The 26,466-nt window shown below is 43.4% G+C and overlaps 1 protein-coding gene across 1 annotated transcript; it reads right to left on the minus strand.

Annotated features, from left to right (window-relative positions):
• Window positions 1–80: 80 nt before the first annotated feature.
• ZNF318 (zinc finger protein 318) lies at window positions 81–25,274 on the minus strand. The gene is given in 11 exon segments (XM_084284397.1): window positions 81–3,777; window positions 4,217–4,335; window positions 5,457–5,556; window positions 6,032–6,235; window positions 9,243–9,529; window positions 10,271–10,370; window positions 11,879–13,297; window positions 14,435–15,068; window positions 19,820–19,965; window positions 24,800–24,982; window positions 24,984–25,274. Coding segments are annotated over 11 exon segments (6,819 nt in total). The 5' UTR covers window positions 25,182–25,274; the 3' UTR covers window positions 81–348.
• Between the last annotated feature and the right edge of the window lie 1,192 nt (window positions 25,275–26,466).

Raw genomic sequence — 26,466 nt, forward strand, 5'->3', positions numbered from 1 at the left:
CAGAAAAAGGGTGAGCTGGAAATCATCCAAGAATGATCAAAGAACAAAAGCCCCCAAAATAAACAACAAAGACGCACGCATTATAAACGAGATATTCCATTTTAATAGCAGAGTGTAGAAAAGAAATTGGCAAAAAATTCACATGAAAAACATTTTACACAATTAATTATGTACAGAATAAAGTATGTGTCTGGTTTCTGGTGACTGAAGTTTCACTTTAGTCGAGTCCTACCATAGGATGCCAAATGCACCCAGAACCCTCAACTGGAACAAAACAAACAAAAAAAAAAAAACATATACATAATCCCAGCTCGGGCTCCACAAATATTGGGGCTGGCTGGGTTCACTTCAACCCACTGGGCTTTCTGCTACGCTTTCAGCAATTCCTGAATTTGTTGTAGCTTCCAAACTACTGTCAGCAGTTTCTGTTTGCTCAGTCTTCTTGCTCTGGATAGTGCAGACTCCTTTGCCTCCCGAGCCACCGTTCTTTCCAGGTGTTTCTTTGAGCCCAGGAAGGAAAGTTTCCACACCCTCAGCTGCCCGCCTTTCTGTGCTGCCTCCATCGCAGCTCAGTGATGGCATTTCAGCAGCACCACCTTTGCCCTCCTCCACTTGCAGAAGGATCTCAGAGGCGGGAGAAACGCCCTGCATTTCTAGCACTGGCATGCCCGCTTCCGTCCTGTCGCTGTTTGAGGACTGCAATCCGCGCTGCAACACAGCTGTTTGAGAAACTTGGGTGCAAAGTTTATCTTCCCGAGTACCTGAAGTCAACGCAGCAACATCAGTAATCTCTGTTTCAGCCACTGGTTTTCCAATGTCCACCTTGCTAATTTTGCTGGACTCCAGCCTAATGGATGCAACAGCTTCTAGTTTTGAGACTTCTTCTATATTTTTATTTAAAAGTCCTGCAGAAAGGATACCGAGGTGTTCAGATTTTCCCTTAGTATTTGCCAAGTTGCTCTCAGTGCTTTTGACCTCAAGCTCTGCCTTCTCAGACGGAGTCTCGCTGTGTTTCACATTTTCTGATTGCAAGGAATCTTTCTTGTGATCCACACTAACATTCAGAGGGAGACTTTCAGGTTGCTCAGTTTTAAATCCTGAATGAGCAGCGTTCAGATGGAAGTCACTGTTGGCTGCTGAGGTTCTTACAACCTCACACTTTTTTTCTAGGGAGTGGACAGCTTCTTCTGAAAGATGCCCCACACGCACATCTGCTGATAAAGCAACTGCCGACTCTTGGACAAGATCAGAGCAAGTCCTAGAAAATCCTGCAGTCCCTACTTCTTTTGCATCTCTCTTAGCAAAAATATCATCTAATATTACATCAGATCCAGCGTGTCCTAATGACTTTTTTTCAACTTCAACTACTAATTCTACACTGGATCTCAGTTCAACAATGTTTGCCGAGCAGGCATTGACTAACCATGCAACCCCCTGCCTTTGGGTTTGGTTATGTAGTACCGCACGGCCTGAAGGTTCAGCTCTTATCTTTTCTTGTGCTTCTGGTGTGCTATTTCTAGTTTCTGTGGTAGTGAGACACGTCTCTGGCTGTATCTCTGTGAATTCTGAAGCACAAATTTTATTAGAACCACTTTTCATTTCTATATTTGGAGTATTGGATAGCTCCCAACCACTTTCAGAACAAGAACTGGTTGTCATGACCTGTTCTTCTCCGTTACTGGTTCTGGAAGTGTCATATTCACCAGGACTTCTTGTCAATTCTGAAATCTTATTTTGGGTTTCTGAAATCCAAGGAGTTTCACCACGGACTCCTGGCTGAGATACTTCCAAACCTACACTGTTCAGTTTTGCATCTTTTAAGGGGGTATCAGTAGAATTCTGCTCTGTCATGACTGCTACTAAAACATTTTCTTTTGTAGTATCTTGAGAACCACAGAGCAGCTGCGGACTATCAGTTTTTGACGCATTTCTACTGCTATCACTTAGTTTTTCCTCTGCCAAATGGGAATTTCCCAAATTTTGAATTTCATTCCGTGTTTCAGGTAATAAAGTCTTTGAGTGCTCTAAGCTAAGCTCAGGCTTTACTGCATTTACTTCCTTCATCTCTTCATCTTTCTCTAGAGTGCCAGGAACATTTGTCTTAGTAACTGCAGTTTTATTTGTGTCATCCTGTCCAACTTTTCCTTGGACTTCTGTTTTCTGCAGATCACAGAATTCCTTCCTGCCTGCTTGCTCTCTGCCTGCTACATCCACAAGTCCCATTTCTGCAGGCATCTGGACACCAGAAGCAGTTTTTGCTTCTGGCAATTCCGTGACTGACCTTTCTGACCGCTGAGGCTGAAGTGTCTTCTTGTTCATGTCAGCCGGCTTCTCACCAAGAACCCAACTGCCCGCCACTTGAGTATTACACTGCGAAGAACCCTCCTCTTTCGATTTAGTCTGAACGTCTGCTGAAAGAGTCTGTAATTTTTGCCCTCGGTCCTTCTGAACGCCATTTTCAATGTCAGTGCTCATTTCAGAATGAGGGACTGAAGTTTGCTGAGTAACCGTTTTCTCCATTTCTGAGCCTCTCTTAGCTGAGAGGACCTGGCTAACTTCAGTAGCCACGTTCTGATCCTCTTTAAAGGAGGATGAGCTATTAATTGTCCTAGAGTTTGCAGGTAAATCTGCCGGTTTTGCAAGGTTAGAGTTTTCTCCATTTGGAAGCGCAGAACTTGCGAGCTTGCTGTCAGCTGAACCCTTTCCACCACTGCTGTAGAAAATATCGTAGAGATCTTTAGCATTGGCTGTGGCCAGGCAAGAGTTCCGTTTCTCCACCTTTTTAGCCTGCTCACTAAAAGCAGTTGAAGGTGGTGGTGGCGGAGGGGGCCTCACGAGCATTGCCAGCATTGTCTGCTCGCTTTCAGACACACCTGGAGCTACTTCATCTGCAGGGATGACAGCTGCCTGCTGGACTGCAGGTAGAAGAGGATGGTGAGGTGGTATATCAGAGGTCTGAGAAGACTCATTTTTCTCTGCCGCTTTCAAATCCTCCTCTGACCCCTTTAAAATTACCTCCTCTCCTCCAAAAGCTTTGGAGATGATATCGGGAGGCAGCAGCAGATCTGTATTGGTTTCTTTTACCACAGGCAGTGGCTTGGTGGTAGCTCCAGAGGATTTTATGGATAAAAAGGTGTTCAAAGGTGGTGGTTTACTAACTGTTGCAGTAGTAGATTTCCTGAAAATCATGGTGGGGACTGGGAGATTGGGTAGAACTTTTGTTTGGGTTGGTGTGGAAACAACTGGTGTCCATGGGCTAGTGTGTGGGATAACAGTTTTCCCAGACAGCTTGATTTCTATGGGCTTGGCATGGAGTTTCCCAGACGGACATTTATTCTCCTCTTTGATTCCTTCCACACCCTCCTCCTTCGGAATAGCTCCTCCTAGGCCTTTATCCTCCCTTTCAGCCTTTTTCCAGCTGAATTTCCCAAAGGACATCTGACTTGTTGATTCCTTTTTAGGTTCCTCTTTCTTTTCTTCTTTTTTCTCCTCCTTCTCTTCCTTCTTCAGCTTAAGCTTGATACCCATTTTTCGCCCAGAAGAATCTATTTTGCCTTGAGTTTCATTTGCCCCTTCTCCAAGCTCCGGGATGTTCTTTGTTTCCTCTTTCTTTATTATTTTTGGTTTCTTCTCATCCTTCTCTTCTTTCTGTTTCTCGACTAGCTTCCGCTTCAGCTCGCTCTGCCGCCTGCGCTCTGTTTCCAGAACTACAGCCAATCCAGCCTGACGGTCTAGATTTCTCCTCTCTTCATAGAGTGGGTTTTCATCTATGTATTTCTGTGGAAATAAATGGCACAATTTTAGCAACTGCTTCCGGGAAAGAATAAATCAGTTCAGCTCTGTTACAGTTTTGCCTTGTTACATAAGTGCCATCTCAGCACTGACAGAGCAGAGGATTTCTTCCTACCAAAAAAATGAGATGCTACAAACTCCACATTCTGTAGCTCAGTGTGAATTGAGTGGTGGCTTGCAGCAGAGCTGTCACTCTGCTTAAAGAGTGAAAATCAACACTGGGACTTGAACACAATTTAACCTCATGTGGATGAAAGATTAGCCTCTGTGTAGTGGGAAGTTCCGCTCAGTTTGTTCGGTACAATACAGTGAAGGTAACCAAATACATACACATCAAGTCAAACGTAATTCTTCAGGAAAAGAAGACAGAGCAAGCAGAAGCTAGCAAAAGGAATGACTCACTCCTGGTACGCCAGTTACGAACCTTGTATTTCTCATTGTGGGGATGACTTTTCACATGCTGCTCTGCTGAGATTTGATCTCCAAAAAATTCATGACAGAGCTGGCAATAATATCCAGTGATGGGGATCAGAAACTCAGAGCCTGGAAAGGCCGAAGAAAACAATCAGAGAAACAAAATTTCAAAGATGCCAAGTTCTTAACAGAGCCAAATAAACATATCAAATAACAGCAAAGCCTCCAGCAATGTTCCTGTTCACACTTTTGAAGCAGCTAATGGTGCTCTCCTTACGCTTTACAGTACTGTAAACACCACTACCAGGAACAATCACGTAAAGTGAAGAAGCTTCATTAGTATGATTCAAAAAATTATTTTAGTGCTCTTCATATAACTATCCTCTATAGCTATAGCTCTTCATAGCTCTTCAAAGCTATCCTCTATTCAAGTACATTAACACTTCCTATAGTATTCATCTATTTACCATCTTTGTGGTGTAGTCTGCTCAAACTCTAAACACCCGGCTTATAAAAAGAACAAAAGCATTTCCACCGAAGTTCAGCAAGACTGCACCCCTGGGCCTACAGAACCTGCTGCAGTTATCTAACACACTGCAGATCCTCTCTAGGGCAGACACTACTAAAGCTAGGTAACGTAAACAAACTGAGATCAATCACCGGCAGGCCTATTTAATCATTGCACTGACTGAATGCACATCAATGATTTGCATTCAGTCAGATTTTAAATCCTATATGAACTTACAAATTACTTACAGCCCCTTCCTTATTGCTCTTCCACATTCTCTGCACTCAGATTGCACCAAACACTCATCAGTGATTCTTCAGAGACACCTTTACACAAAATGTACTGAATCAAAGGGTCTGTTACAAGACTGTGTGGAGTACTCCACAAGATCTGCCCAAACACAGCAAACCTTTGTGGTCATATTCTGAACCAAATTCTAATGTTTGCAAAAATCTCTTCAGAACTACACTGGAAAAAAATCACGCAGTATTCAAAATAAAAACTACATCCTAAAGAGAAAAGAAGGAACCTCTTCTATGTTTTCCTATACTCTTGCTCCATGACTTTTTTCACAAGAAAATCAAATGATCTGCCACTGACCTAACAATACAGTGTCTATATGTGCTCCTGTAACTAGGTAAAGTTTTAAAATAACATTTTGAAATTCCTTTCTCTGAGTCACTGGAACCTGCTGGAGGGCTAAGGGAGAGGAAACCCGAGTATTTTTTTTTTAATAACATACCTTTGGCAGGAACAGTTATCTTATCGATGCGTTTTATGGAGTCTTGTTTGGTCTCACTCTGGGTCTTCGAAGCCCAAGGTCTGTTGTAAGGATCCAGGGTCTATTTGCACAGTGACAGAGGTATACAGGCTCATATATTACACTAGCACGGCAACTACACTTGTCTTTTTCCTTTTTAACATCCTTTCAGAACACCGAACATTAATATCAACGTGCAATTATTTATAGGAACTATGTTTTCCTCTGTCCCCTCCCATTCTGCAATTTATTATGAGAAAATAACCTGTGAAAAGGGTAAAATGTAAATGATATAAAAGGACAGGCAAACACGAAACACAAGTATCAACCACTAGGTCCCATGTGAACTGAACATAAGCCCCGTTTACATTAGTCGGAACACACCAGTAACTGTACAAACTGCTCGAGTCCAACATTAGGGTAAAAGAATTTAATAAGCAGCTTCTTGGGTTCGTTAATTCAGATTCTCTTGTAAAACGTAGCTCTGTGATGTATGTTTTAGTGTTAATATTTATAGCAATATGAAATGCACTTAGTGAAGGAAGCCTGCCACATACCTGTCTGTGTTTCTTATTATGCATGTGTGTGAAAAAGTCAAACATGGTTCCGCAGATGGTATTGCAGTCTTTGCACCAGTGGTTCCCTGCATCATAATATTCATAAATATTGGCCAGCTGGAAAGGATGTTTGGAGGACTGTGAAGAGGATTCTGCTGGCTTCGGGCTTCTACCTCTGGACTTTTCATTAGTTGGTTTTGATTCCTAAATTGAACAAAAGGAAACACTTCTCTAAGACAAGGCAGGAGAGACAGAATGCTCTGGAACTCAGAACCTGCCTCCAGCAGAAGCCACACGCACAAAAAAAAAAGTATATATCACCTGCTTTTCAGCGCCCAGGCTAATTCCATTGTTTCAGAGAGCTGGTATTGCCGACTAAGACGCTGCGAGGCCACAGTGAAGAGCTTCCAGTAAGGCTCCCAGATGTAATGGCTGGATGGTTGTAGGCAATCGAGGAACCAAATGAACAAATCCCCTATGGCATGCACCCGTCCCACTTCATGCCCTTCACATACAAATTTCAATAGTTCCAATATACCATACTAGCCAAACAGTGCCCAGAACACCTAAAGGCACTTAGAAACTCCCCTATAAATGCTCAGAAGTTACTGTAAAAGTAGCTTGGATGAAAGCAGAATGAAAAGGGAGGGAAGAGTTAGTTGACTGGAAGTATTTAACGCCATCAGCTTGATCAGACTATTTGAGAGTGCCTGAACTCTCCAGAAAACCCATTGCTTAACAATAATTAAAAAATGGTGCTTTGTTAATCACCTAAGCATGTATGGTGAAGCATCTTGTGATTTAAGCGTGTGATACTTACACTTGCATTGATTTCTACAGAAAGACGCCATACAGCGATACACAGACGTTTCAGGGCTCTAGCCAAAATCAATACATTTTGCTCAGAATCTTGACGTACGCTAACATTGCAGAATAGCAAGACAAATAATCCCTGTACAGTAACGTTGCAGAGTAGCAAAACAAATAATCCCCGTACAATAATGCTGCTGAGTAGCAAAACAATCCCTGAAATAGGTAATGAATGAGCCCTGCTAATTTATATTACAATACCACTGTAAAGTAATCGGTGTATTTTGAGTTTTGATTGACATTCTCAATGGCTGAAAGCTCATTGTGTTATTATTTCTAATCTGCATAGCAGTCTGGAAAGAATAGCGCGTTTCCAGCACTTAGCAGGCCCAAATTAGTTGTATAATTTCCAGGTTATTCAGTGTCAGTGTCAAACAAATTTACTTCAGCAGATTCATAATCGTTAAATAACATCTGCCTTACTAGATTCACTCCTTTTAATAATATTTCATGCAACACACACTGTAAATCAAACAATGAAGACACATCCATGCCACTATGTGCCCCAGAGATATCCACGTTGGTAGCTGTTGGTAGCTGAGTAGGAAGTGACCTGGTGAATATTTGCAAATATTCTGTCTGCAGGAATATAGCAAAGCTTACATTTTCTTCAACAATGAGAAGATCAACTTATGATCTGCAGGAAATGTATGGAAGGATGTTCATGATGTCTGAGAAGTGTTTTGTGTTATTTACGTACATACACCCACCCAGTATACCCTATAAAATACTATCTCAATCACACCTTTAAAAACAATGAGTTTTTGATCGATGAGTGACAGCCAACTCTAACCCATTTGTGCTTCCACATTCAGCACAAAAATGAACAGCTTCCAGATCACAGGATCCCACCTCCACATCAACAGAAACTTGAGATAAAGCTCGGAGATGTAGTTTGGTACAACTAGGCTAGCTTTACCTTTGCACTTTGTAACTACAATAGACAAACACAAGCTGGGCAGCAAGTGACCAAAATGTAGCTTGCAAAGATGCAGAAAGGCACAAATGTTTTTGCCCTTAGGTTGGCCAAGTAAGCTGACCACAATGTCCAGAGGCTCGCACCTTCTTTCTTTTCACTAAAAGTTAACAATTAGAATGACAAGGTGAATCTCAGAGACTAAGGGCAGTGTCCTATGTGCCTGCAGATACCTGCAGATATTATGTGTTCTTGATCAGAACCGAGAATTTTCCATGTTAAAATAAGGAACTACGAAAGAGGATCAAGTCATTATGGGTTCAGACAACACAAACAATGAAAGTTAAAATAATGGAAGATACATTCACAGATGCCATATTTCAAGAAAAGAAAACAACATAACTTAACGCAACGTAGGATTTAACAGACATTCTTGTCTACTTTAGTTTTACCATGTGGTGTCTGATGCAAATGATTTGTAAAGATAAGTGGATACTGGACATCGCTGATGTTTCAAGAAACAAACAAATGAAAAAAAAAATATAAAAGAAGCCGTAAAATAAAAGGCATCTAATGAGTTCCCTGAACCAGAACACAATGAAGCATAAGGAAAAGTTTCCAGGGTTCCCAGATCTGAGTTATCTTGGAGGAGTCACCTTTTACCCTACCAACACTTTCACCCCAACAAAAAATACACAGTAAGGTCAGGTCTACACAAAAAGCATCTGTCATCTCCCATCATCCATACCAGTTACGTAATTAAGTATATATAGAAAAGCGACATCATTAATCTCCTGAACGCACACATAACCTTTCAGATGCTACTAACATCATACCCTGCTTCCAGAGGAAAAATTTTCTGGAACAGGTTACATTTTTTCTCGCCTATTAACCTCTCAGAGACCATGTCAGAGAGACCATAATGATACTTACTGACATTTCTTAAGAAAAATTTATAGCACGTATGTAATAATCATGTTAAAGACAACAATCATATGCAAGTCTTGCCCTGATTTGTTAATATCTTCACCTGGTGAGAAGACCGACACGCTCCAAACTTGCAGAGCGCTCGGATAAATATTCCTTCATGGCAGGCCGTGCCAGAAATGTTGTAGAGAACAAATCTGTCCTCCTGGTATGGAGTTGAGACCTAACAGCTGCGAACACTTACGCTACTGTTCAATCCAACCAATACCTCAGCAAAACCAAGAGCAAAAACAGTACATGGTATCAAATCGCACAGACTCTCAAGAGAAATTATAAACAGGGATACATTTACTCTCACCTGCATACACAATCAAAATCAGAATGTGAGATCTGGTAACAAATGACATCAAATAAACCTTCTATTAAATGTTTGGGAGCAGCTGTTTCACCACTGCCCTTAGTGGGAAAATCATTAGCATACAAGCCCGAAGATTTTACCTTGTTGGAGGAAGATGCCTTCTCCACACCTTTTGCATTTTCTGACTTGCTGTTCTTTTCTGAGGAATCTTTGCTTTCCACAGATGGTTTCCGGGGTTTTTCAAATATGTTAATCCCCAGGATCTGTGCTACTTTGTCAAGCTCAGACTGCTTCTTCTCAGCTGCATCAGATTCTTTATGGAGCTCTGAAATCTCCTTCATAATATTCTCTTGCAGTCTGTTCACCTCAACCAACAAGGGGTCTTTGTGTCCATCTTTCTCGCGACGCTTCTTCCTCAACATCTCTCCTGAACCGATCAAGGAAGTAGAATAGTTGGCAATGTAACAAGAAAATTGTCTCAAGATCTGCATGACTAGTCCAGCAACAAGTAAACTCCCAACACAAAATACTACAGTTAAATTTTGACTTTTGTGAAGGTGGAACTGACTCTTAGGTACAGCACCACTAAATCGGCAAAATCCAGCTCTCTTTATATACACCCCTAACAGAGGCACCATAATCCTCAAGAGAGAGGATCAGTGTAATTACTATTTCCCTGCTTGATCAAAAAAGCAAACATGTTTTCTAAGTTAATCGTATATTATAACCTGAAGAGATCATTTTCCAGAGGTGAAAATTATTATTTACTTGAATCAAATGTTTTAAAATTATATAAGCTCGCTCTGTACAGAGGGGACTTTTCCTTCTCCAAATAAGATTCATAAAAAACTGAAAGATATGCTGACATGTCTTCAGTTGCTACTTCTCACTTCTTCTAAAAAAGCGCTAAAACGCACAAACTGCGAGTCTTTTAACCTATCAAGCTGCTGAAGAAGATGCAAGAGCAACTGCATGCTTCAGTGTAACAGTCAAATTTTGACATATTAATTTTAATATACTAATTAGGTCATTGCTTTCTCAAGAATTCTGCACTGCCAAGAGTATGAAAATATTAGTTACAAATTATAGCCTATATTAGTTTGGTTTTTGCTTCTCCTAGCAGGTACTGCTGGTAGGAAAAAAAAAACGGGAGATAGACATGCCGTACCTTGCTGTTTACGAAGCCTGTCCAATTCAGTTTTGAGATAATAGAGCTTCTTTTGCCGTGCTTCTCGTTCATTCTTCAGTTTTTCTCTCTCTTCTATCACCTAAACAGATCGCAAGAGGACTGGATTTTCTTCTCTTCCATACACAAGTTAATCAGTCTTGCAAAAGTGACCGCAAGACCTCAGCGTGCCAGTCACAGAACACTGCTCACTGTTCTCAAACTGTTCCCATGTTTTTAATACAACAAATAGTTCTCTTGATTTGCATCTGTAGGTAACTTCATCTATGCCCATGCTTCAACCGTATATGAAGGTGTCTTTTTTGCCCTGATTCAGACAGACCAGCTTAATAGCACTGTTGCTGCCACTTGCAAGAACCACCGTAGAAACTGTAGTTCTGAGTTTTGTAACTCAGCCACTGATAAGACAGAAAACATTTCTCATTCTAATGTATTAGCAGGCTATGCCACCTCTTTTCTAAATGTGGTAATTTGGCCAGCGTATTTCTCCAATGCTCTTTTGTGTTTCAGACCATTCCTAAGGGCACTCAGACTCAGCTGATTGCCTTCTTACAGGGCTCAGCAAGACCAGTGTTAAACCACTGTTCAAAACCCATGCAGCATCTCTACAGCTTGTATATCCAATCAGTGACAAAAGACTTCACAGCCCTTCACCTTGCTTTCTGCTTCGACTCTGTTCAATTTTAGCTATCGTTCAGGCTTCTGCCTTGACTTGATCTTAACTGTATCACCAAATGTATTTTGCAGGCATAACTGTCTGATATTAAACACCTGGATGAAGTTTGTTTCTTGCTCAGTTAGGTAAGGACTAGGAGGAGGAGCTTACACATCTGACTTTCACCAGTTTGCATTCATTCTTACCAAAGGAAACCAGGCAATATGCTAAAATAAAACCTGAAAAGTTCCTCCAGTTTCCTTCCCAACATCATTTTTCAAGAGACAAATCCCAATTTTTTGTACCTTCACAATGCTCCCAAAGCTTACAACTGACTCCTCCCATGAACAAGCCAAAAACGATCCAAGGCCTTGTCTTCACTAGAGGATCGCTACTATGATAGCAACGTAAATGTTGGCAGGACCCTTAGATCGTGCCTGCAGTAACCACTGTATATACCAGGGGAAGATGTTTTACCAACACACTTAGGCCACTTCTTGAATGCCACAAGATGATGACAATTATTTTTAATTAGCAAACCATTGTTCTGTCATTTGGGGTCTTCTGCCACTACAGAAGCATGCAAGTTTTTATACTCCAAGCCGCCCCAGCAAAAAACTGGACTAAGCCCAAGCCAAAGAACTCTGCTACCGCAGACAGAGCCCTAGAAGTTGTGCCAGGACACACAGGTGAGCTGCCAGTGCGTATCCGAGCTGTAACCTACAGGTGTGCTGCTATGGGGATTGCGTATTTATGTTTAAAATCGTTACAGAGTAAACAGACAAATGCCTGGAAATCTTTAACAAAAGCCAATTTGGTTTAACTGCTTTTAAACTGGAAGGACTCAGGAGGAAAGAAAAAAAAGTGCATCTAAAGAGGAGAAGCTTTCACCCCAGTAAGCAAGCAGCCTGACATATTTTAACAGGGTAACATACCTTCTGCTTCTGAGCTGCCCGATTTTTTTCATCTGACATCTTCTCTGTAGTACTTTTCAGAGGGTGTGAAGACAGACGAAGGGGCACTTTGGAATGAGCAGGAGTGGTAGGGACGTGAACAAGCACAGAACCGTCCCTTTTCAAATCAGGGACATTCTTTCCCATCGAGACTGTCTCAATCACCCGGAGGTTGGGACGCGTGGGGTTTGCTGACATGGCCATAGTAAGAAGGCCGTGAGCCTCTGGCAGCGTAGGATTAGGCTGCTGGGTCGGGGGGTACATGGGCCAGCCTGGGGCTGCATAAGCCATATAATGCCCGTATGCATCATACCCCGGAGGAGCCATTGCAGGAGGTGGATAGTTTTGGGGCATCTGAGTGGCAGTGAACTGGGAATAGTTGGGAATTTGGTACTGGGAAACAGAGGTAGGTGTAGGTGGCAAACTGGCGGGAGCTGGTGGAACTGAGGGAATGAGAGACACAGGAGGAAGAGGCTGTTCTGGTGCACACGGATGGATGTCCTGCCCCACCGGCTTGTTCTTAGCATATTCTGCTTTCTGAAGAGAGTCGTTGGACTGGTGGAAGGAGACGGCAGGTGACGCCGAACGCTGCTGGCCTGACTCTGGAGAGCGAGTGTCGCTTCGGCTGCGACGCAAGTCCCAGTGCTCCAGCCTGCGAAGGTCCGCAGAGCGGCGATCGGGAGAACGAGACGGCAGCTTCTTGCCGTGAAGGCGTTCCTGAGTGCGGACGGCCAGCTTTCCGATTTCAGCAACGCCGATATCAAGCCCGATGGTTTTGAGCAAGTCGTGGATCTTTGCGTACTCGGCATTAGGCTCTTCTAAGGGATCCAGCTTGACGGCTGGAGCAGGAGTAGGAGGTGGGCTCACTTTCTGGCTTATTATCTCATTGCCACAACTCACCGGGGGCTTCTGAACAGGGAGGGATTCAGTTTTGGTGTCTTCATCCTCATCGCCATAAAGAAATTTCTCTTCATCTTCAATGTCAGGAAAACTCCGCCTCCTCTTCTCCTGAGCACTGACAGAATCAGCCATCATGCCCAAAATTCGGGAGAAACCGCTGCCATCCTGACTGGCCCTCTCATGAGGCAGCAAGAAGTCTGTGTGGCGATCGGCAGGTTCGGACTTGGCTTCTATCTTCTCCTTGTGACTTAAGAAGCTTCCAAACTTCTCTTCAAAGGTGAAAGCGTCTTTGGGAGCTCCAGAAAGCGGGCTCCACTCATACAAACCGTCCCGCAATTCCTTGTTTGCAGACTCCACAACAGAGTCTTTGTTAAACCGTTTGAGAAAGTTCTCCACTTCAGAGGCAAAAGGAGCTGTGCTGTTGCTCTGGGGCAAAGACGAATGACTAGAAAGAAGAGGAAGATCCTTGCTGGGAGCAGGGCTGCTAGAAAAGCCCTCAGGCTGAAAGATAGAGAAGTTATTATTTACTACAGCACCCTCTGAGGGGAGTATTCACCTTGCAGAATGAAATTGTCACAGGAATGTGACAATTTCTCCCCAAGAGAAATTCTGTTGAAGAGAAGGGTTAGAAAAGACAATACACGGTTGAAAGAGAATAGAGAAGATCACAAAAACAAATTGTCTAGTGGTTCTGGAACGTCATGTCCAGCAATGAAAGCTTATCTCAGGGAACACACAAAATCACAGCTACATTTAATTAACTTTTTGGCAAGCTTCAGAACCAAAACTTTTAAGTTGAAATACTGTGACATAAATTCAGCTGTGCTTTGAGTTCCGTCACAAATAGTATATCACACCTTCAGACAGGTAAGAGTAATTGTACTGGGGTTGTTCCTAACCATGTCTTCAGATATGTGTAATGAGTACCAAATGAACTAGGATTCCCATTAACGGGTATAGAATGGGATCCTCAGTATTGGAGTACCTCCTGATTTAAATATGTCACCGTCAAACCAAACCTGATCAGTATAACAAGCCGATCAAAAGCGATGTGCTAAAACACGAGAAAAGAAAATGGGTAATTTATCACAGTGGTCCCAACTGCATGCCTTTCTGTTGCTCTAATTTTGAGACTCATCAGGCATAGCTCGGGTACAAATTAAATAGGGTTAATATCAGCCTACAGTCTAAAGAGAAAAAATAAGGAAACTCAAAGGTGTTTTCAGCCAGAGATACTGAGGATTCATCAGGCAGTTCTCTGGGTTTATAAAGAAACAGAAAGAGGCACTGTGACAGGCAGAGAGCTTCGATCAATGTCCTGACTGTCTGTGTACAAAACAACTCAGCTTTTCTATAAAGCTGGCCCAGATTTTGGCATGCTGGGCTGCATTTCAACAAGGACATTTCATTCTGCCTTAGATTTTATAGCTCTATGATCCCTGATTAACTGCCTTCACCATTTAAGGTTTCCAATGCAATTCTAAACCATACAGGCCTGCAAAAGGCTGCCTGAACTCTCAAAGACGGGAAAACATAAAGATTTGACCTTTCTATTTTGGAAATAAAACTAATATTCTGTATCAGAAAGTGATTGTTTTGGAAAGTAGAAGTGTAGAGACAGACAGACAATGCTCAAACCTGAATAGGAGACTCTACTTCCATCTCCACTCGTTTCTTCAAGATGGATTTTTTGGGCATGGATGGTATTTCCTCAGGCCTGTATGTATACCGAGGCTCAGAAGTCTGTAGTGCGTTAGTCAAGCCTGGGATCACATAACCACTGCCTGAAACATCATGATTCAAGTTTCTGCTACGTTCTTCTTCTTCTCTTTTCCTCCTGGCACGGTCAAGCTCTCGGAATTCTTCATTCAGGTATGACGGGCTTGGGCTTCTACTGCGGCTGCGGCTTCGTCTGCGATAGTTTCGTGTTCCCGAGGAGAAACCCTGATGCTCTCCACTCACACCATGCATCTTCTCATCTTTTTCGTACCGTGGACGCTTTATTTCTCGTCCCCTATCTTCTGGCCTTGACGGATAGGAGGATTTCCTGAGCTTGTCACCATCTCTGTCAGACCCACGAGGTAGCTCTTCTCGACGACCGTAATGCGGACTGTAATCTGAACGATGGAGGAAAACATCGCGGTTGCGGTAGTCTTCATCGTGCCTCATGATGAAGGGACTTGAAGGTTGGTCTTCATGCGATGGGTATCTCTCAAGGCCTCGAGAGCACGACAGACCCCTAGTGAATATAGGGCCATCAGCCATGTCATCCCTGTATAAGACAAGCATGGAATAAACGTAAGGGCTTGAGTCAGAATCAACTATGTCCTATTCTTATTCAAGAGCAAGAAATTTCCAAATCAGCTTCAGAATAGCATCTCCATCACTAAGCAGAAGCAGCATTTTATGTACTTAACGGGCAGGGGTGAGGGAAAGTTGATGTTTTTAATGGTAATACACTTCCTTCCTATGAATTCACCTGGAAATACAGTGACACAAACAATTCAACTCACACTGCAGAAAGAGAGCCTTGAAAAACTGATAGGATGGATTTATTTCTCTGAAGGAGAAATACTACACATTAAAAAAAAAAAAAAAAACACACTGCTATCATATTTCAGACCACAATCCCTTTCCTCACCTCTCCCAGCAAGATGCCACGGTCACATTTCACATGAATTATTCAAGGTGTAATTCAGTTTCACACTGGCACATGCAACCAGATCCTCTTTTTATCTTCAGCTGTGGAAAAGGACCACAAATTCTGGCAACATTTTCTGTTGCAACAGATCTGTAGGCAGGACTGTCACAATCACATGGACTGCTTTACCGCAAAACAAGCACAGTTTTTTATAAGATATCTATGAATCAGGGATAGGAAATGTACTAGTATCATTCCTATGTTCCAGCCCATGCATTATACACAGTAGATTTGCAACTAGCACAACACTGGAACAGCTAGCTGTATCTCTTGGTGTTTCTTCTTTTGGACCATTTCCTACAGACACTTCCAATTAGGAGTTCTGTTTTAATCAAGCCCTTTTCCCTCAGCCCCTAAAAACTTCACTAGTGCTGTCATTTAGATCAGGCAGAAGCAAAATCCACTTGTTACCAACAGCTGGTTATATTCTCAGATACTTCAAAAATCTATCAAGATCCTCCAAGAATGTGCTTGTTAAGTCAAATCAATGAGACAAAAACCATAGAAAAATGTCTGTGTGAGCAAGACATCAACTTGAGATAAACTATGTATGATTGCCTGAATCCTCAAAAATCATCTCCTCCTACTAAGAAAAGTCCCTTGGTAGATCTGAGAAGAGACCAATAAAATCATGCCAGATGACATCTTTAAAAATAAATAAGTAAATAAATCTGCAGATAAATTATAGCACCGATTTTTAAAGTCATCAGACAACTGACATGACCAGATAAAGTCCTTTTCTTCAGTAATGTCATAGCTTACATATGCATATTTAAGAACAAAATTAACTCAAAACTTCACTTAATCTCTTACCTACATCACTGCAAAGTTATTTCACATGTTGTTAGCTGCTTTACTGGTCTAACACACACCTTAGCAAACATGGCATACACCAGTATCTGTGGTATTATATGGAACCTCTTTCGTGTCCAACAAACTACATACCTCCACCCTTTCCAAAAGCACCAAAACATTTACAAGGGAACTGTAATTAAGTTTTATACAGAAATGTTGCTGTTCACAGCCTAAATAGAAGCATTTATCTGGTTCTAACAGCAAATGTCTGTCTTCAGTGTCACCATCACTTCATGTGAGAGGCTGCTATACCTATACAAGCTGCATGAACACAGCTGGTCAGGTTACAGATGTATTTCACCACACACCTTCAGCTCATTTTTGTGAAAATAGTTTGCATGCATGCTTGCTAAACACTCTGCCTGAAGCAACAAAGAAGAAAGAATACTAAATCCTACTTTGAAAGAAAGGAACAGCAAACCTACTGCACTTCTAATTAGAAGGATGTTCCAAACACGGTCTGAATAGTAAAGACAGATTTAAAACCTAAAGATTAAATACAGGTTTGAAAAAAAGAGTTACTTGCCTTACAGAAACTGTGCCTCTTTGAAATATATTTTCAGTAAATACAGTCTAAGAGAAAGATGTCCCTCTTATCTGGCTTGGGTGCTTTTTAGTCAGCATTGTCCACTAAGTATATTGCAACTGCAGGAGAAATACAAGGTGGTACCACTCTGACCATCCCAATTCCTTCCCCACCACATGAATCTATGAATTACTGGAATTTGTAGAATCAGGGAAGGAAAACAGACCACAGACTACGTAGAGATGATGCCTTAAAGAAGCAAAATCGGTGTAAGGTAAGCTTGCTTTCTGGCATATTTATGTATTTAATTGTATACACAGAAAGATAAATAAACAATGGTATTCTGCTGTCAGCAGCCAACAGGACTCCACCTTAAAAGTCTTTGAATAGGAAGTCAGACGAGCTGTTCACACTCAAGCCAGCTGTCACTCTTGATATTAAGCCAAAATCTGCTATTTCAGAGCACAGCTTAGCGCAGACTAAGTCTCGGCAGTGATAAGGTTTAATCTTTAGCATTAACCCCAGATGAAAGAATTGGTGGGATGCTCTGTATAGCTTATGCCAGCTCAGATAGCAGTAGAATATCTTAAAAACACTGACAGAGAGAGAGATGGAAGACGAGGAGAGATAAGATACATTCTTCACTTTGATAAAGTGAGATTCTTGGAGACAAAATAAAAGGTTAATCTGCTGAAGTAGAAGACAGAAACTGCTCAAGTGACCATGAAGTCACAGACCAGCTTCATTCAGCAAACTTACTTAAGACATGTGCAGGAGGCCAGCTGCCTTAAAAAAATGGGGCAAATTCTTACAGATGTTTCAGGATGGACATGCACATGGACACATGCCTTGGGAAATCTACCCTGATGTCTAACCTTTGGAATTTTATTTCCTTTCTATGCTAATGAATCTTTCTGGCATCCCAACATCCTGCAAATTACAGAGAATAATTTGTAAAAGTGATTGCTTCAAGTCTCTAAGTAGTTATCAAAAACAGATAAGAATAACTAAATTCAGATTTATTTGTTCCAATTACTTCAAAATCCAAAGATTCTTCAAAAAACACCCTTTTAAAAATGAGAATGTACCATGGGTCCTGTAAGAACTTGACATGCTCAGTATTAAACTGAATGATGATTAAAGCGCAGTGACAGATCTAAAATAAGTGTCCCAGCAACAGGACAGCCTCTCAGAAGGAAAAAATACATGATAAACAATATCCTTAACAACTAAACTAACTACAAACTGTCTTTTAAAACAACCAAAATGGTAAACAGTGAAGAAATTTGCAAGTCAGAAGCAGTACCTACAGGTTTTAGGAAAAACTAAGGACACTTGAAGCTTCTGGTACCATTCAGACTAGTGCAGGTAGCACAAACAGATTGGACAAAAAAAAAATCAAAAAGAAACAAAAAAAAAGTACGCTTAACCACATGGACTTGCAGGTATATGGAAAGCCACTTAAAAACTGAGGTCTACATTGCCTCACTATCCCTTATTTTCATCCCAATTGATTTGTCATTCAATCTTCTCTGGGATCTGTTCCAACTTTTTTTTGGCCTTTTTTACCTGTTACCATTTTTGTCCAGTCTCAGAGATAAAGTAAAAGCTCTTCTCCTATCAAAGAGGTAAAGATCCTCTCAGCAGTCATTTTTACTCTAATGTTAAAATAAACTCTGCTGTACGTGTTGTTACTTCTAGCCATGAAGCATAACCACAAAACAGGTTATATACAAAACCTCACTGGAGAAAAGGAAGCAACAGGACAACCCCACTACCACCACCGTGTTCCTTAATCTGCCAGAGCAGTACAGTGACAGTTCTCCTACGTACCTTTTCCTGCTCGTTCCAGCCACTGTACTCTCCCCAGGCACACGCACTCAGCTTGCTCAGAAGACTGCAGGCTGCACAGGGGACTTACAAGTTGAACACTGACCTCAGAAGAATTGAGGTAAAGGCGTAAAAGTGACAGTACTGAAAACTAAACTCTCTTTTGGTTTTCCACACCTGCTGAAACTTTACATATCAGAAACCTTACATATCAGAAAGACAGGAAATTCACTTATTTTGCTCACTTCCCTCTTTTTCTTTACTTTTTATTTTTTGAGCAGTTGGGGATATTTGCATCAACAATGGACGTTAGAGCCTCTTTTGTTCTGGATGCTTATACCCGACTGGAAATTACAATTTGGCTGCTCCAGAACACAGACTACCCCCGTCTTTACCTTTGCAATTCAAGATAAAGAAAATTTTATTTGCACAAAGCCTTCTCATTTTACTTCTGCAGCCAGATTATACCTGTTCTTCCACTGAAGGCAAATCAAGAGAGCCTAAAAATTCTAATTTATATTACTACTTATGAGATTGCCTGACTTCATTCATTTCCCCTCTGCAGGGTTTCTGAAGCCAAAATAATACATTTCTTCAAGCTACACTAGGGCTCCCTTTTGGATTATTGTCAAAAATCAGGAAAGTACCTTATTCCCCCCCAAATAAATGAGGAAGTTGAATCTTTGTGCTGTCTGTAAACAACCTTCCTTTAAGCCAAACTAGGTAGGCTCATAAGAAAAAGGAGGCAGCTGAAGCTGTGAAATGTCAAATAAAGCAGTTCCTTCCTGGAAGATACTCCGAGCACTTTTAGTTTATACAGCTTCAAGAAGCAGTTGACGAAAATCAGAGCAGGAATATCCGTCTGGAGTTACTAGGAATGCAGGCAGTGACCTCTGTTTGGGAATTCCCTGTACCACAACTTGCTGGAGGCTTGGGAAGTACTGCAAGGAAGCTTCATTACGTGTTTACCCTATTACCCACGTTCCCCACGCATCCACCATCAGGCCCTGCCATATCCTGGGCTAATTAGGCACTTGGTGTCACCCAGCACAGCCGTCCCCACGCTCTTACTGTTTGATACACTTGAATCCCCACCTGTGGAGGACCATACCTGTCGCTCAGGTTATCAATTGGTGAGCCCAGTCTATCAGGCAGCCTCCTTCGCTCCGGTGTGCCCACGCAATACCGGTCATTACCAACAGTAATCCGCAAACTCTGTTCCAGTGAAGACTCAGAGCGGAGACTCGGTGAGCGTCTCTGTGAATTGAAGAAAGAGTGCAAGCCCATCAATCAGGGAATCGTAATTTTGGCTACAGTAAGGCAAGTGACTCTGCTTTGCTTAACGCGTGGGACTTGGGGTGCGTGGATCAACCAAAAAAAAAAAAAAAAGGAGAATAAAGGAGAATATTTTTCCCAAATATCTCAATTGCCTACAGTTACTAAAGAAAGGGGAGGGTACTGGGTGCATTTAATTTCTCATTCCAGCTGCCAACAACAAGCTTTACATTTACATTATCTAAAAGGGAAAATTTCAACTCAAAAATACCTTTAATTAGCTACCATTTTTTAAGGTGGAAAAACAGAAGTTCAAGAAGTCCCAGATTTGCTGCTGTGCTCCATTCTTTGTTAGAGCAGAAGCAGCTAAACAAACATTGCATAAAAACAGTGCCAGGAATTTCTTAATAAACGCGTCTGGATTTCTGGCCCTTTCCAGCTCTAATAGCAACATGAAGCAAGGTATAAAACAAGCGTAAACAAAGATTTTCCTAGCAGTGATTTTTGAATAGTTTTGCTTGTCTCATGCTGCTTTCAGCTGATAAGCACAACCTAATCCTAAAAATGTCAGTGGCGGTAGAAGCCGCTTCTACAACAGAATTCCCATTTTCATCACTGTTGGTAGAGCTAAACCAGAGTTAAGTTGCCCTGGAAAAAAACACAGCAGAGAACGCCTGAGCTAACTGCCTCTGCGCAGATCTTCGTTTGGAGACATACCCAATGCAGAAAATGTCATTACTGTTATGCTTAATTAGGTATGCTTTGCCTCCTTTTAGAATTTGTCACTGAATTCCAGGAATGATCAAATTAAGCAGAGTTCCAGAAGAAGAAGGTGAGATTGGCTGAAGACAGCGAGGCTTGACTATTATTATTTTTTAAACCAACGTGATTTATATTCTGCTTAACAGGAAACAATGAACCAGCCTCAGTTCTGCCAAACCAGCCATGCGCTGCATATTGCTTTCACAGCAGCAGCAAGCTGCAGGTGCACTACGTTGCCTGCACCCAGCCTGGCCACCCTGGGAAGAGGCAGCAGATTCAGTTCAACGCTCCAAGAGACCGAACGAACAGCACATACCCTCCAACAAGGAAGCAGAATTCCCTCACAAATTTGCCTAACACAGTCGGCTTGGTACAAATCTGCACTAGAATCCATCGTGTGCGTATCCCTGTTCTAAGGTGATGTCAAACTGATTTCTGTATCTCTCTGTTAATCTGAATCCCGTCATTTATCAGAACACACTCTAATGACTTTTTAAAAGCAATCATTTTGTATTGCGTAGTATTATCCTGGAACAGTCGGGCTGAGACACAACACATACAAGGTGCACGCATCTCATACAAATGCTGAAAGCTGAAGTTGAACGCTGAAGGTGTGAGTTGAAGGCTCAAACGTGCCCAGTTTAATGCTGAATTTGGAGGGCTGCCTGGAGAAGCGATTGCCTTGAAAGGCAACTGCTTGCCATCCAGACTGTCAGCAAGCTGGGCACGTACATTACAACCACCTCCAGGAACTGGAGATGGAAAAGTCATGATTAAATCTTTTAGGAAAATTCTGGGCAGGAAAATAAAATTGTTTACATTTAGCTAGTCCAGGATATATATGACCACCATGCAGATCACCCAGAGACAGCAGGTAAGGTGATACATATTTGAACATTGCATTTTTTTGCCTGAGTTTGAGAAATTCAAGTTTTAACAGCATTTGCATTTGGAGTGCCACTCCTAGTCAATCCTACCCATGCCCTGTACTGTGTTTTCTTCCTTTCCTACTCTGGCTCCCAAACAGCAGTTACCATTGCCGTATAAACGCACAGGTTGCATACCAGCTCTTCATTTCTTCCTCTGCCAACCCGAAACATCCCTGTCCTCCAATTTCAGCTAACTTTCTTACAAGAACGTAAAGGAACGAACCAGAACTATAAAAAGAACAAGCACGCAAACCAGCAGGGACAGATACAAGCAGCATGAACGCTGATCAGCCTTGCAATTGCCAAATTCCCTCACCATGCAGCTCTGACCATTCTTTTCACCATTACATTTTGAAATACTTGCACCAAACTTTTTCTGACACACCACACTCTTCTAAATGCCATAAAGTTTCCCCAGCTACTAAGAAACTTACACCATCCGTATTCCTGATGTGCAATATACAGTCGGCATCCCAGTTAGACATGAGAACAACAATACCAGGGGATTCCCCAGATACCCAGGGAAAGGCATGCACTCCATCTCAACAACGCAATGCCCAGAATCAAGAAAAGGGAGTAAGAATCTCAAAGGCTACTCCCTCCATATTCCAATTCATATGCAAGGACAGTAGCTCAGAGCTTGTACTCAAAATTCTTCCACTTTTCAACCCTAACCCCTTATCCCATCAGTGTCTGCATTCCATGTCCTACATCTGCTCTCATGCATACACTCTCCTCTTCCAAGTCCTCCTTCCTTACTGCAGCTTAAATCCTTCTTTCTCTGTCTTCTATCTGAATTCATCCCCTCTCAATGACAGATCTACGATGTCACCTATTAAAACGTTTGTGTAACTTTCCACTCTCCCTCAATTTATATCCTCAAACTTCTGGAGAGAGCGTTTTAAGTGGGATAGGTCTGAAAACTTTACTAGGTCACGTTGATCCCACATATCTGTTGTTTACTTTGGTTTGATCACACCGAGTTCCACTTTTTGGAAAACATCTGCATAATCCCAGCTTTTATCTTTCTCTAATTAATGTTAATTTTGTAAAGAGTCGTTCTAAAAAATAAAATCATCTTGTACGTGTATCTTATGCTTTATAACATCATTTAAAAATAAGTAGTAGTGATGGTTGAGCACCTTTTGGTGGACAAAACCTTCCATCAAAAAAATATACACAATATACGGTCTGAGAATTGCCTACATTGGGCTTCAGCGTATGCCAGAGAATGCAAAATTCACGCTAAAGAGCTATATTAAATCATCTCACATTAACTCATCTTGTGTGAGCTGCTTCAGAGAGAAGGGTTTTCCCTTAATACAGTAACATTCTTGTAAGCAATCAAAAAAATCTATTTGGCACAGCAGCTCAGCGCTGGCTAACTTACCGGAGCATAATTTCAAAGATGAGTAATTTATCTGTCCTTTTCCCTGAAATCAGAATTGGTAAGAAAAACATCAAGAATTTCTAACAATTTGCTGTGAAGACTACTGCAACTTAAGCCAGATGGGTGCAAAATAACACTGGAAGAATAGCGTTTGTCAGGAATAATGTTTCCATAAAGTTGGGTTTTGCTCATTTGTTTGCTTGTTTTCTAAAGAAAGAGTGGGAGGCTGCAGATCAAAAAACCCTGGTTCAAATTTTTCCAAGTCTAAACCACCAACACATTTGGCACTAAAAGTTTTGTTACAGCCCGCACAGGTTCACAGCCTACGACGGATATAGTGAAATGACTGACTGGCTGCTGATGAAACCAATTTGAGAAAGTTCTGCTGTTGCATCCCAGTCTGTCACCCCTTCAACTGTGGCCATGCCACTGTTCATCAAGCTACAACGTAAACTGACACGAACCATATTAAAAATCCATTCTATTAAAAAATTAATTATTTTCAACCTGGATCTTCTTAGCAATGCAATTTGCAGGGGTACTCCTCTCCCCGCCCCAACAATTTATAGGATTGAGACAATAGCAAACAACAGCCTAAAAACAAAAGGCCAGAGGCAAGCTTCTCAGCCCGGCTTAACTGTCAAATACAACATTATCTCCCCGGTCCATCAGGACAGATTACCTTCAAGTAACAAACAGCGCCCACCACTCACTGAATCTTAACTCCACTACACTCACCTGGGATCTCTTCTATGGCTACAGCTCCAAGAACCTGTACCACCACCAGAAAAGGGCACCTCCATTCTCTTTTGGGGTCCTACCATGCAACGAATCACAGCAGGCCACATGTTTTTGTTGAATTAACTTTCAGCCAAATCAGATCCTTGAATCAGCTCACCTCGCAACTTCAGAAATGCAAGAGTGAGTGCAAGGGAATGGGCAGAATATACAGCAGAGAGGGAAAACTGAGTGTACCGTTCCTTTTACTCGTACACAAGCTGGATTAAGTGACCGTGGAATCATTGCCTAAAATACCGCAGTACGAAAATCGCTTCTTTCAGTGCAATAGAAACACGCAGTGAAACCACTACTTACCACAGGTAACAGTGAGCGGAAAGAGGATCGCTGCACTAAAGAGTGACAACAAAAAGTCTAAGTAACTCTATGCCGTTCACTCAAAATAATAATAAAAAAAAAGTTCGGCTATGCACTTTTGTTTAGTAAAAAGGTGTTGGCATCCAAAGTGGTATTGCTTGAGACGCAACCCCCCAGTTTCACATGCCCGGATCAGATTTTTGTCAGGCTGAGTGCGAAGCCCTGAGCACCTTGCGCAGTTGCACCTACAGAGCAGCACCGACCAAAGAGTAACTCTCGGGCTAAGGATCTGTGCCAGAGCCTCCTCTGCAGGCTCAGAGGAGCAGGAAGAGCTTCAACACCTGGCTGAGGAGCGACCCTTCCCGCAGAGCACCACCACACACGGCGGTGCCGGGCGGGAGGCCGGCTGCATCCTCCTCCTTGGCACACGCCAGCCTCACCTCCCCGCCTTATCTAAAATGGCTCTGGCTGCCGGGGAGAAATCAAAACATAACGGAAAGCAGCAACCGGGCTCTGTGAGAACCGGGGGGGGGGGGGTCCCACACAGGCAGGGCGAGGCCCCGGTGCCGGGCGCGGCCTCCCCGCGGCCTGACAGCCGGTTTGGGGGGGGGGGGGGGGGGTGTTGCCCGGCGCTACTCACCCGGCCGCTGCCGTCTCCGTGCTCGCTGCCCCGGCGGCCCCCCCGGCCGCCCCCCGCTCCTCCGGGCGGCGACGGCAAGCGGCGGCTGCGGTGCGGCGATGGGGAGCGGCGGGAGGCGCCGCGGTGGCCCGAGGGCGAGCGGTGGCGGCGAGGCGGCGGCGGCGGAGAAGCGGCGGAGGGAGAAGGAGGAGGAGGAGGATGAGAAGGAGGAGGAGGGGGAGGAGGAGGAGGGGGGGGGGGGAGGCCGGCCGCGGCCCGGCCCCGGCCCCGAGGTGCCGGAGCGGGAGGCGCGGGGCCCCGCCGAGCCGCTCTCCTTCAGCCGGTGCGAGGAAGACGACGACGACGACGACGGCCCGGAGCGGCCGCTGCCCGAGCGGTACATGATGGCGGCGACACGGGGGTCCCAGCGGCCTGCGCGGGCGCCCCGGCTCCCCTGACCCGTCCCCCCCCCCCTCCTCCTCCTCTCTCCGCTCTCCGCCGCCGCCAATCTCCCCCCCCTCCCCTCCCCTCCCCTCCCCTCCTGCCCGCCCGCCCCGCGGCGGGGGCGCCCGCCCCCCCCCCCGGCGCGCGCACGCGCGTGCGCGCCGCCGCCTATCCCGGGCGCGCTCCCGAGCCCGGCGGCGCCGAGCGGCGGGGGCGGGGGGAGCCCCGGGAGGGGCGGGGGGGGAGGCGGGGACGGCCGCACAAAATGGCGGGCACCGGGCGGGGGTCACGTGGGGTGGGCGGGGCGGGGCGGGGCGAGGCATGGCGGCGGAGGGGGAGAGCTCGGGGGGCTGCTGCCTCGGCTGGGGGCTTGGTGTGATCGGTGTAGGTGTGTAAGCGTCAAAAAGTGAAGGTTCCATGCAAAAATCCACTTCCCAAATTCACTACCCTTTATATCTTGGTTAGGAATTAGAATAGGTTTATCTGTTAAACCTATTTTTGTCTTTATACGTCAATATCGCTTGCTTTCTTTGCTGGTGGTGAGGCAGTGGAGAAGGTTGCCCGGAGAAGCTGTGGGTGCCCCATCCTTGGAGGTGTTCAAGGCCAGGTTAGATGAGGCCCTGAGCAGCCTGATCTAGTGGGTCGCATCCTTGCCTGTGGCAGAGAGTTTGAAACTAGATGATCTATGAGGTCCCTTCCAATCCAAGCCATTCTTGGGCATCCTAGTCCCCTGTATTTGAAGACCTACTCACTTTTGGTAGACTTTGTGGGGAAGGGGGGAATGTTATCCTTGTTTTTTTGTTTTTTTTTTTGTTTTTTTGTTTTTTTTTGAGAATGTATTTGCCAGAACATAACACACTATTTGAAGCACACTACTTAAAGCAGCAGTAAAAAAAAAAAAAAAGAAGAAGAAGAACATCAGGTTTATGGGTGGGGGTCTGCCTGGTAATACTACAAGGTATTTCTGCTGGAAGTGGTTAGGTACAACTGCATGCGAAAAGTAACTGCCCCACCTTGACATTTTCTGAGTGAGTGCACCACTACACAGGCTCAGGAAATAAGCTCAGCTATGCCAGTCATCAAAATAGGTAGGAGATATATAAAGACTATTATTTTCCGTTACCATTGTCTACTCTTCCCCCTTCTCTCCCATGGTTGTTAATGTTCATCTGTGACCTTAATTGAATTACAGGTATCCTGGGACATAAATTTTGCCTCTGAAGTGCCTAGCATTTTGCAGATCT

The sequence above is a fragment of the Netta rufina genome (genome assembly GCF_964035555.1).
Source record: "Netta rufina genome assembly, chromosome: 3".
NCBI classification, from domain to species: Eukaryota; Metazoa; Chordata; class Aves; order Anseriformes; family Anatidae; genus Netta; species Netta rufina.